Consider the following 13009-nt stretch of genomic DNA (forward strand, 5'->3'; position numbering starts at 1 on the left):
TTAAAAAATACTTTGAAATATTTTTAAAAACACTGTAAGGAAGTCAAAAAGTATGAAGTAAAAGAACTACCTCCCTCGTGTTTTCCAGATATAATCTTTTCCTTCTAGCCTTTGAATGTATATTCTAGCCTTCTAGCATTTCAATGAATATTCATATACATATATATATATTTTTTCTTACAAAATAGAATAGTATTTAGCAAGTGGCTTTTACAAAATATCTTATGGGGCATCTGGGTGGCTCAGTCAGTTAAGCCCAACTCTTGATTTTGGCTCAGGTCACGATCCCAGGGTTGTGAGATCGAGTCCTGTGTGAGGCTCCATATTTAGTGCAGAGTCTGCTCGAGACTCTCTCCCCGCCTCTGCCCCTCCCCCTGTGCGTGTGATCTCTCTTTCTCAAATAAATAAATCTTTAAAAAAAATCTTAGCGATATATTGTCCGCATTTTACATGTCCTTTCTTGTCAGGATCTCTCAGTCTCAACACTGCTGACATTTTGGTCCAAATCCCTCTTGTGAGGGGCTGTCCTGTTCATTACAGGATGTTTAGCAGAATCCTGGGCACCCACCCTTTAGATACCTGCAGTACCCTCCAACTGTGGTGATCAAAAATGTCTCCAGATGTTGACCAATGTCCCCTAGACAAAAGTACCCTGTTGAGAACCACTGCTCTGCGTGGACAGTAGTAATGCATCTCTTGAGTGCTGAAGTACTGACTGTATGCCATGCATTCTTCTCACCCTTTTATTATTTGTTTGCTTGTTTGTTTTTTGAGAGAGAGTAGGGGAGAGAGAGTGTGTGAGTAGGGTGGGGGGGTGGGGGAGAGAGAGAGAGAATCTTAAGCAGGGTCCACGCTCAGTGCACAGCCCGACATGGGGCTCAACATCATAACCCTGGGATCGTGACCTGAGCCAAAATCGAGAGTCAGACGCTTAACCAACTGAGCCACCCAGGCACCCCTATTCTCAGCCTCTTATATGTGTTCCCTCACCCTCACAGGCCCCCCATAATGTCTATACTGTGACTCTTCACCCTTATTTCTCTGGTGAGAAAACTCTGGTGCAGAGAAGTTCAACCACCAGTCTGAGGTTGTCCTGCTAGTGTGTGACACACATAGGACATGTCTGGCTCCAGAGGACTCTTAAATATGTTCTTCTGCCTCATTCGCTCTACCTCATTCCCTCTAAAGGCTGCAGGACATCCCACTGAATGGATGTTTGCCACTTAGCTGCCCAGCAGCCTCGGCTGATGTTGACTGGCGCTCACACTTCACCTTCCGACCAATCCCTCTGTGGGCGACACTGTGTGCACAGGTCCTCGTGTGCACCTCTTTGCACACTGCAGGGTCAGTGTCCAGAAGTGCCACTGTGGGCTCAAAGTATGACACACTTAAAATTCAGATAGACACGGCCAAATTGCCCTTTGAGGGATGATTTTTTTAAAGTTCTGTTTCATTCTTCTTTAGTTATTCTTCCATCCGCTGGCACAACAGGGTCCAACCCCGTTTACATCCGGGAGCTTCTAGTCCTCCGTGCTTTGTCCAGACCACTTCTGGTTTTAAGAAGAGCTGAGAGACTTCCTGAACTTTGAGTTCCTAAATTTGGGTCCTTCACAGCGGGTGTCAGAACAGAGCTGTCGAGCACCTTTTAACGTGTAGATGGCAGGCTTTTCTGAGTCTTCCTGCACCTTGCCTTGGGAACAGGCTCTCAGTGGTGTCTGCGGCTGGAAGAAGCCTGGGAAGCGGGCACTGGCCCCCGTCTTCTGTGGGATCTGAGGCCCCCAGAAAAGGTGGAGAGAGGGAGCGTACGTTCCGTAGAGCAGCAGAGCGAAGAAGTAGGAGCTTGGGTACAGGATTTGCACAAGAAATGAATCCCCCTTTATTGTCTATGGGGCTCAGGGGCTGGGATTGGGACCTGGCTGTTTGCTCAGTTCAGCAAGTGATGAGCAGCCTAAGCTAGAGAGATCCGGGCTGGGATCCCACTTCTGAGAACTCATTTTACAAATGTGTGCCAGATAGGGCTCTCCTGAGTAAATGCTTCTTTCTTTTCTAGGCTCACCAAAAATGAACTGGATGACGAAGTGGCAGAGAGCCTGGCAGAGATGTTGAAAGTCAACCAGACACTGAAACATTTATGGTAACTCAGCAAACCTCAGAATTTCAGGCTGTGCTACTTTTAGAGCCTGTTTTTTGAGATGAGGTGCCTGGCTGGCACAGTCAGTAAAGCACTAAACTCCTGTCTTGGGGTTGTGAGTTCAGGCCCCGTGTTAGGCGTAGAGCTTACTTATAAAATCTTAAAAAAATAATACAGGTCAGTGGGTTTTGGTGTACTCACAGATTGCGCAACCAACATGAAGATCTAATTATAGGACAGTTTTGCCCCAAGACGGAGTACACCCCCGTTCATTAAGCATCACCTCCCTGTCCTTGACTTGACTGTCCTTGACAAGGACTGGAGGATTTGCCTATTCTAGGCATTTCACGGAAATGGAGTCCTACATGTGACTTTTTGTCTGCCTGCCTTCACTGGCATGAGTTTTCAAGATTCGTCGACATTCTAGCATGTGTCAGAACCTCATGGCTCTGTGTGGCCAATATTCCTCTGTGTGGATCGTCCACAATCTGTCCATTCATCGGATGGTAGGCATTGGGGTTGTTTCTACTTTTTGACTGTTGTGAATGTGTGTGGACATGTGTTTTCATTTCTCCTGGGTATACACTTAGGAGTAGAATTGCTGGGTCATGTGGCCACTCTGTTGTTAACTTTTTTTTTTTTTTTTAAGATTTTATTTATTTATTAGAGAGCATGAGCAGAAGGGAGAGGGGGAAGGGGAAAGAGGCTCCCCATTGAGCATGGAGCCCAATGCGGGGCTCGATCCCAGGACCCTGAGATCATGACCTGAGCCAAAAGCAGTGGCTTAACTGACTGAGCCACCCAGGTGCCCCTCTAGGTGACTTTCTGAAGTATTTTCTCAAGTGGCTGCTTTACTCTACCTTCTTACCAGCAATGTGGGAAGGCTCCCAGTTCTCACATCCTCACCAACATCTTTTTGATGTTGTCCATCTTTTTGAATCTTGTCACTCTGGTGGGTGGGAAGTGTTATCTCATTGCGGTTTTGATCCGCATTTCCCTGATGACTAACACTAGGCATCCTTTCCTGGGCTTGTTGGCCTTTGTGTATCTTTGAAGAAATGTCTCTATATCCTTCCCCCAAATGTAATTTAAATGTTAAAAAATTTAATTTATTTGCCTTTTTATTGCTGAGTTGTTAGAGTTCTTTATATATTCAGGGTACTAGACACTAGGTGGACAGTCTATAACTATTTCCTCTGTGGGTTTTTTTAACTTTCTTGTTAGTGATCTTTGAAGCACAAAAGTGTTTAATTTTGATGGAAGTCCAATTTTTTTCTTTGGTGGTTTGTGCTTTAGGCGTCTTGCTAAGAAACTGTTGTATAATCCACAGTCACAAAGATTTACATCCAAGTTTTCCTTTAAGTGTTAGAGTTTGGCTCTTGCATTGAGGTCTGTGATCCTAAATGCTAATTTCTGGAGTTAATTATTGTGTGTGGTCTGAGGCACGGGGCCCAAATTCATTCTTTGGCATGTGGCTATCCAGCTGTCCCAGCACCTCCTGTTGAAAAGACTATCTTACCCTTTTAGATGGCTCTGACGCTTTTGCCAAAAATCAATTGACCGTAAGCGTATGGGTGTATTTCTGGACTTTCTATTCTAGTTCATTGATCTGTTTATCCTTACGTCAGGATCACACTGTCCTGATTATTCTAACTCTGTAGTATGTTTTGAAATCAGGCAGTGTGAGTCTTCCAACTTTGTTCTGCCTTCTCAAGACCGTTTGGGCTCTTCTGGGTCCCTTGTATTTCCATATGAATTTCAGCTCACCTTGTCAGTTTCTTTAAAGCAGCCAATCTGTGCTTTTACATCTATTTTGTTGTTGTTTTTCTGGCCTGTAGACGTTCTTCTCTCCTGCTCCTGGTGCCAGGCCGGCCCCTACAGGGAGCTTCAAGCTGGACTGAGGCTAGAGAGCGAGTCTCGGCAGCTTAATGGGTGCACTGGCCCTTGTGAAGAAGGCCCCGGGGAGCATGTGGCCCTGAGTGCTGCCACACGTTTTGGCTCTCTCACTATCTGGTGTCTTGCCAGCTCTTGGCTGGAAGGAGCTCTCCTGGCAAAGTAGAGGTGATGAAGCAGCAGCAATTTAACCCAATGTATGGTTCTGGGTCCACTTCCAGGTTCTGTCTTTGCTCCTTTTGCCAAAATGTCCAAGTTGTGGTTGTCCTTACCAGTGGGTCATCACCTCTGCCACTGAGCCCAGGGGTCCCACTTTGGGAGATGTGACTGGGAGACTGGGACATGGTCCTATGAGCTGGGGGAGCGATGGTGACGAGCGCGCCCAGCCCCTGGACACCAGAGCAGAAACTGTGAGAGCTTCCTTCATACACATCCTCCCACTGAGACCTCACACCCGGGGCAGGGGGCCTTCTCTTGCTCCCATTTTACAGATCAGGCCACTGAGGCATAGAAAAGTGTGAGCTTATTTCTTCAAGCCTCTGTGGCTGAAAGTGGGGAGTGGGTATGGGGAGTGGGTGTGGGTGTGTGGAGGAGGGGAGCTTTGAATGCTGTGCTGTCCTGCCTCTTCAGGGGGTTGGCCCCTTCTTGCTTAATTTCTATAATCCCATCAATCATGAAGATGAAGCCCTCATCTTGGTAGGGCTGCCTTCTTGGGTCAGGGTCCAGGATTTCTTAGGGTCAAGTTCAGTAGTAGCCTTATTCTACAAAGAGCCAAAGGAGTAGGTCTGTGAGGAGGCATCGGTGCCTTGTGCGGTGTGAAGCTCTTGGTTGGGTTGGAAGCCCAGCTGTCCGGGGCAGCACTGAGAAATTGTCCAGGCTCCCGGCTGTATCAGAAGCCTTTGTTTCATTTGGATCACTGCTACCGACCTAAAGGGTACACTCCTCGAAGCCCCATTATTGATGCTTTCCTACTGGGACCCATGAGCAGCGGCAGGAGAATCTCTCTTCCCTACCGCCCCCCACCGGAGGACCTTACCACGGAGAGGACATGGTGCATTCTTAGAAGCCATTGTTTCCCCAAAGTGGTGAACAGCCATTTGGCAGCTACTAAACTTTAAAAACTGCCTTCCCCAGCCAGCTGGAAAGCCACCAGACTGTCTCTCCCCTGGGTGTTTCTTAGAATTTGTTGTTCAGATTGCTAGCCGCCAAACATTTTTGACTGGGCACCTCTGCCGCAAGAAATGCCGACACACACACATAAATGTATTCATGTATTAAATAATCTATGTATGAATACACAGATATATTATGCTTACTCTAAGATAAATTCCAAAACATTGAACATTTTAAAGGATGTCCTTTATTCTGGTAGGTCTGAGCAAGATAGTCTTAGCCAGTTTAAAAGACACAGGGACACAGTTCTTCCCCTGACCCTGCCTCATTTCCACCACACTCTTACAACTCCCTAATGGAGGGGGCAGTGTTACTCCAGTATTAAGTATCTACTACAAGATACATTCTTCTTTCAGGCTTATCCAGAACCAGATCACAGCCAAGGGGATTGCCCAGCTGGCAGATGCCTTACAGAGGAACACTGGCATCATGGAGATCTGGTAAGACATATCTGCTGCTGGTCCTCAATGGTTACCAGTGCTTACTGACTCAGCACCACCGACTGGGTGCCCGGCACAATGGGGAGCCCTTTGCAATTACCTCTCATGGTTCCCATTATCTAGTCAAGTAGCTGGTATTATTTCCACTTCACAGACGTAGAAACCGAGGCCCAGTGACGTAAAGCTTGCCCAAGGTGCCACCTAAGAGGAGAAGCTGGATCTGGTCCAGACTGCCTGACTGCGGTCCGCGTGCTCCTCCCAGGCCCCCTGTCCTCTACCTTCCTGGGGTCGCATGGGGCAAACAGCCCCAGAAAGGGATCCCTGCTGGAAGTGAATCGCTCAGGGACTCAGGAGGCTGAGAGACGAATGTGCTAACTGGAGTTTGGGGCCCGTTCTTCTCCTCTTCGGGGCTTCCTGGCTTTGAGGAAATACTTCCATGCTGGATTTGAGCTGACTCGTGCTCTCCCTCAACCTCCTATTTCTGTTTGGAGGAGTGGTTTATGTGGCTAGTGGGACAGAGCCAAATTATTTGCTTTCCACAACACTGAGCCCTGTTCTGCTCTGTTATTGCCTCACAAGACACATTCCCCCACCCCCACCCCCCACACATTTGAGGCATTTGGGTCTGGGCCTACAGAATGTGCCAGGCCATAAGCAGGGTTGGGGGAGTTCCCATTAGTAACGGTTGCAGCCATGGTTTGGGTGCTGGGGAAATGGCAGTTAGCCAGACTGAAAGAACCCTGATTGCTTAAGAGTCTGGGCTTCCCGGAGCTGAGAGCAGGGCGCTGAACTCCTAAGTACTCTGGAGTTTGTCCTGCATCTCGGCTTGTGGTGGGGGGGGGGGGGGGGGGTAGGGCACAGCCCTGCAGAGCAACCGTGTGGAAGACCCAGCAGGGGGCAGAGCCAGACCTCCCTTGAGGACACAGATGGGGAGACGAGTTCCCCCTCTCATTGTGGCCTCTGTGAGATCGGAGGAGCAGCCTCACTGAGAACTCAAATCCTCCGCTCAGAGGGCAGTTACTCATTAACGACTTGACTTCTTCATGACTGGGGAGAATTTCCCAGCCAAAAAAAGTATATCGGGGTATAGCCCCTTGACCGTGGCTCTGAGTACAGTGCTTATTAAACTTTGCCTTGGAACCTGTCAGAGGATCATAAAATGAGTTTGGTTGGGTTGTGACCAGCATTATTTAAAAAATGAACTTAGCAGAGTAAGGGAAAGCGCTGTCCATAGTATGAAGTATGATTTTATACTTGTTTCAGGTATGTATATGTGTGTATGGACAGATGCTGGTTCGCAATGGAAAAATGTAATTCTTGGTTGGGTGGGTCATGGTTGAAAAAAGTGCTTAGAAAACACTGTCCGAGAGAAGAGAGCCCAGCTCCGGCCAGACTGACCAAGGCGCCGTGGTCTGTGTCTGCACAGCTACGCCCACTCCTCCGTCTGGAAGGCCTGTGACAGCCCCTGGGACTTGAGTCTGTGCTCATCTCCATGTGTAGATGTCATGATTTGGGTTCTGCAAAGTCCTGTTCAGGGCTGGGAGTGGGGAGGGAGCCACTCTGTCTGCAGTCATCAGCAGCTCAATGGCTCGCCGTTTGGACTGACAACTAGTTCTCCCTTGCGCTGGCCCTGAAGAGCTTGCAGCCCCAGCTCCCGCCCTGGGTTCTGCTGCTAAGACAGGAGGCTGCGTGTTCTGGGACTTGATATTGTACGGGCTGGAGCACACACGTTGGTCTTATGAGGCGGTGTACTCCAGACCATGAGCTCTTTGGGGTGTGGGGCCTGGGTCATGGTATTAAGAAAACAAGGTTCAACTGAGTGAACTGGAAGGTCTAATTGGCTTTAATTAAACAATTCAGGAGTTGGCAGCATCCCACCTAGCCCGTCCCCTGGCGGCGGAGGGGGGCCAGCGGGGAGCTCTGCTGAGCCAAAGGAGAGAAAGGTTCTTAAAGGCAGAGGGCACGAACAAAGACGAATGCCCTAGCAGGGAATGCATTGTTCTAGCCAAGGCTGCCCCTCTTAAGGGGAACTGAAGGAGCCTCTCAGTCAATTTCCTGGGATTGACCAGGAAATTCTATGTTGACTGACTAAAGGTTATCTTCTTTCCTCTCAGCTGCTCCCCTGTAGTTCTCAAAGCCTCTGTTGATCTTCAGCATTCTCGGGTCATGATGTTTTCTCAGGTTAGGAGTTCAGATTTATATTCCTTTAAATCGGTTGTCTTCTTTGTACCTTTGTGTTGGTCCAGTCTGGGGAGACCGTTTGCTTGGTGGGTAGCAGCTGCAAACAGGTATTTAAAATTTGTGAAAGAAGGTAATGCAGCAGGGAGATATGATGATTATGGTAAGATAATGTGCCATGTTTACAGGGTACTTTGAAGCCAGGGTCTCCAATCCAGTCAAAATCAAATAAATCCACGACCCCATGGAAGGAGTCATCTTTTTAAGACAAGCGGCTTATTTTGTGAGTTGACCTGAGTTTCCACTTTCCCAGAAGGGTGAATCCGGGTGTAGCAGGTGGTAGTGGGTCCACCAGGCAGCTCCTTGCTGGATAATCAAGGGCTCTTCTGTTACCGGGAACAACTCTGGACAGAGAGTCTAGGGACCTGTGTGGGCAGTTCTTGCTTTAGTGGCAATTTGGTGAACATTTCAAGAATTAAGGAGAAGTGCCTGATTATAGCCTCATTTATATTTATCCCTGGAAGTAAGGATCTGCCAAAAGGAGAGTCCTGAATCATGAAAGCCTCCCTGTAGTTCCCTTCTAACTCCTGTTGTAAATTCACCGGAGTCAGACAGTGATAAAAGTGCGATTTTTCTCCTAGCCTGAGATAGAAGGTGGCTCTGAATTCCCGAGGTTGCCCCCTGAGCGGTGGCCCAGAAGGGAAAGACAAGGGCATTATCTCGCCAAGACAATACCAGAGGGGAGGGAAGGAAAAGGGCCAATGCTCAGTCCCAGGGTGAAGCCTCCAGCCCACGTCATGAGCAGAGGCAGTCTGTGGGGGCAGCTGTTTCTCTCTGTAGTTGGGTTGATGGTAGCTCTCCAGCATCTGTCCAGGCCCAGCCCTCGGGTGGAGCCTCCGTCGGCTGTGCCATGGGGTCTCAAGGCTCCGTGTGTCCTAGCTGTGCAGTGGTATCGGTAGTCAGGAGCATTCCGTAAAGTCCCCAAAGCTGTTCTCCTCTGGTGATGTTTCCAGAATCCCTAATCAGCACCTGGTTCTAGACTGTGACTAACAGGACCCTTTGAATTGGGATCCCAGATGGTTTCTTGAAGCTGTTCCTAACAGGCTGGAGTGTAAGACAACAAAGACTCACAGTGGCTGGTCACACTGGCATGAAACAAGGAATCAGCTGAAGGTTATACACAGAGTTCCAGGAAATCTGTAAGGTTCTTGTTGAGTGAAGAGGGTGCCTCGATCACCGGAGATTATACAAGGTATACCCCACGTGGGAAACACTTGTTTTTTTTTATTTCCCACTGTGAGGACAACAGTCTTGTGGGATGGAAAGGCTTCAATCCTTCCAGAAAACACACATGCACTACTGGTGACCTGGACCAAGAGGCGGTTGAATTTAGTGCCTCTACAGGTGTTCAGATGATCCAGAGGAATAGGTCTGAGACCTCTGGGGACAAGAACCGTTTTTTCAGGATTGCGGACCTGACCAGTCACACATTGCTGCAAGTCTGTTTTTGCAATTTTAGAGACGTTTCCCCACTAATGTCTATTTATGATTTGGGTCATCTTGAGTGTACTGTGATGGGTGCAGGAGGGCAAAAACTAAAAATGGGGTTTGTCTGGGAGTGAGGAAGAATCAAGCAGCTGTCCTGGGTTTCCCATAGCCTGACTGTTAGTTTAATTTCTCTGATTCTGGAGCAGACATTTGCCATGTTAGAAGGACATCAGGATGGCAAAAATGTGGCCCTGAGGGGCCATTTTCTGCAGAAAGAGAATGGAGTTAGTCCATATCTTTATAGATTCTACTGCTGCTGCCTTGCACGAAAAGTCACCTTGAGCCCCATATCACCATTTCTTTCCAAAGATTTCTTTTCCACAAACCTTCCAGAACTTTTTTTTTTTTTTTTTTACATTAAAATTTTGTCCTAAGTTTCCCCTTGTTAAATAACTAGTCTCGCTTTAGGACAAAATTACTTTTCCATCAAAGACATATTTCTCTTTTTCATTTTTTTCTTACCGAAAACACACATCCTTCTTTCCTTACATAGTTATTTCTGTTATTTCCAGTAGCCTTAATTACATTAGAATTTTTTTTAAGTTTTATTAATTTAAGTAATCTCTAAACACAACATGGGGCTCTCCAACATATGACCCTGAGAGTAAGAGCTGCACGCTCTTCTGACTAAGCCAGCCTGGTGCCCCGTTATGAGAATTCTTAGCTCTTAAAACCCTTAATTTTCAGTGAACACTAATAAGTAAGCAATTGTGAACTGCTTTGCCAGCATTCTTTAGATTTTCAGATTTATGAGTATGTTTCATAATTTCTAGAAGTATGTGCCTTTTTCAGTTTCCCAAAGTATCAAAATATCTTTTCGTTTCTCTGTAATAAGTAATCAAACACAGATAAACCTGTGTTTGGTTATTGTTTTAGTATTTTAAGGGACAAAGTTTCCTTAAATCTGGAAAAAACAGAACATTTTTTAAGTCAGCGATGCTTTAAACAAAAAGTTACAAAAATTATCTTCCTTAGTTAATTTAATCACATGTTTTTCTTGTTCTGCTTGAATTTAGTTCTTCCATTCATTCTGGAAATTCCTACCCAGTTTAGTTTTATGAGCTGAAGATGATCAGAGACCTGTACTGAGAAGTCTTTCCATGAGTCTCACAGAAGACAAAAATACATTTGCAGAAGGCTTTCGTAAAAGCATCTCAGTAAAAAAGAGTAACTGTATATGATAAAAGTTTCTAAAATGGCTATGGTTAAAGATGTGATTAGAGTTTATTACAATGCAAGTGGCAGGAAATTTGGTTATTTCTGTGACATAGAACACTTTAATAACATGCCAGGACGTATCAGATTGTTTTTGGAGTTTCATGTAATTTTTAGAATACTTACTTTGCTAATGGACATCTACACAAATATAAAGTTTGGTAGCACTTATTTGACAGTGTTGTCCGTGGGATTAAATACAACACACAAACCTAAGGAGTTTAATTACTCACGAGATCTTTGAAATGTGCAAGGGGTCCTCTGGAAAATTTCAGTTAGATTGTGGTTGTGAAGACTTCATTTTAGAAATTTGATTGTGGGAAGTATGTGAAAAAATATGGAAAGGTTTGGACATTTGGTTAAATAGGATCATGAATCATCATAAAACAATAATTATCCATCTAACCAAAGTGTTAATAAAAGATTATAAAGGCCAGTACAGAAGGTTACACAGTTGTAAGCAAAATTTAGCCCTTTCAATATTAAGATTTGGGTTTTTTAAGTAATCAAAGACCTAATAAACATAGGAAATTATTTTGGCAAAACACAGAATCCTTGTTTTTTAGACAGATAACTTTAATTTTTTTTTTAACATTTTATTTATTTGACAGAGATCACAAGTGTGCAGAGAGGCAGGCAAAGAGAGAGGAGGAAGCAGGTTCCCTGCTGAGCAGAGACCGCCCCCCCCCCACCATGCGCGGCTTGATCTGAGGACCCTGAGATCATGACCTGAGCTGAAGGCAGAGGCTTTAACCCCCTGAGCCACCCAGGCACCCCTACTTTTATTTTTTAAAAAGATTTTATTAGAGAGCACAAGCTGGGGGAGAGGCAGAGGGAGAGAGAGAAGCAGGCTCCCTGTGCAGAGCTTGATCCCAGAAGCCCCATAAGGCAGATGCTTAACCAACCGAGCCACCCACGCACCCCTAGGAAGAGAACTTTAAAGGTAAAGAAAAACTTTTGTTTATAATTTCTTAGTAAGAGCAGACCAAGAAAACTTTGACCTTTTAACAAGGAGAAAACAACTCTAACTGTGCACCAGTATACTCTTGATAATAAAACTCATTTACTTAAATTTATCCTCATCTTAGCCATACTGGCCACACAGAAAATTTCTTTCCAAAGATTTCTGTAAACCTTCTACAATTTTTTTTTTTTAAACTTCTGGACGAACTTATTTTTTTCTTCAACAAAAATGTTTTCTGGGGCGCATGGGTGGCTCAGTGGGTTAGAGCCTCTGCCTTCGGCTCAGGTCATGATCCCAGGATCCTGGGATTGAGCCCTGCATCAGGCTCTTTGCTCAGCAGGGAGCCTGCTTTCCCTCTCACTCTCTGCCTGCCTCTCTGTCTACTTGTGATCTCTCTCTGCGCCAAATAAATAAATGAAATCTTTGAAAAAAAAAAAAAAAGGTATTTCTATTCCTCATATTTTTTTCTAACCCAAAACACATACCTTAGTCTTTTCTTTTCAGTAGGCTTAATTTATTAGAATTTGTTACTCTTAGAAACCTTAATTTCTAGAGAAAACTATGTAGTAAACAGCTGTGAACCATTATACCAGAATTCTTTAGATTGGAAAACTTAGAAATATAGCTCATAATTTAGAAACATGCGTTTCTTCATAGTATAACAGCACAAAAGAGGTTTTGCTAACAGACCCAAATTTGTCTTATACAGAGAAACTAAAGGTAGAAGTAGATAAATCTATATTAATATGTAATGTTGTATTACTTTTTCTTGCTTGGAAATAATTTAGATACTCAATGCATTTTTTTGAAGATTTTATTTATTTGAGAGCGAGCGAGCAAGTGAGAGAGAGGCAGAGGGAGAAGCAGACTCCCTACTGAGCAGGGAGCAAGACTCGGCACTTTATCCTGGGACCCTGGGATCATGACCTGAGCTGGTGGCAGATGCTTGACCACCTGAGCCACCCAGGTGCCTCTAAATACTCAGTGAACCTAACAACTCATTTAATTTTGCAAAACCTTAAAGCTGTTTTGCTTAAAAACAAAACTTTAAAGTTTTTAAATTTCTGGGTTACCACCAGAAATATTTTGGAAGCTATTTAGAAGTTTACCTGGAGGGGCGCCTGGGTGGCTCAGTCAGTTAAGCATCTGTCTTTGGCTCGGATCATGATCCCAGGGTCCTGGGATTGAACCCCACATCGGGCTCCAGCCCTACATCAGGCTCCCTGCTCAGTGAGACGTCTGCTTCTCCGTCCATCTCTGCCCCCAACTCGTGCTCTCTCAAATAAATAAATGAAATCTTTAAAAAAAAGAGTTTAGCTAGAAACCTTTTGATCTTATTTACATCTATTTAATTTACTTATTCGTAATTGTATTTGGACTACCCATAAAACTGGATGAGACATTAGACAGACTCAACCATTATTCTGTTTTGGTTTTTCTCTGACAGATTTTACAACAGAGAAAACA

General features: G+C 45.2%; 1 protein-coding gene across 5 annotated transcripts in view; it reads left to right on the plus strand.

Moving 5' to 3' along the window:
- NOD1 (nucleotide binding oligomerization domain containing 1) overlaps nt 1-13009 on the plus strand; it is a 68972-nt gene that overhangs the window by 45096 nt on the left and 10867 nt on the right. For 4 of the 5 annotated variants that reach the window (XM_032305729.1, XM_032305733.1, XM_032305730.1 and 1 more), the window contains 2 exons: nt 2051-2134; nt 5554-5637. In XM_032305729.1, the coding sequence (XP_032161620.1) occupies nt 2051-2134; nt 5554-5637 (168 nt within the window). Of the gene's footprint in view, nt 1-2050; nt 2135-5553; nt 5638-8828; nt 8917-13009 lie in introns of those variants that run through there. The other variant, XM_032305732.1, reaches the window with a different exon arrangement.

Source organism: Mustela erminea, chromosome 11, assembly GCF_009829155.1.
Source record: "Mustela erminea isolate mMusErm1 chromosome 11, mMusErm1.Pri, whole genome shotgun sequence".
NCBI classification, from domain to species: Eukaryota; Metazoa; Chordata; class Mammalia; order Carnivora; family Mustelidae; genus Mustela; species Mustela erminea.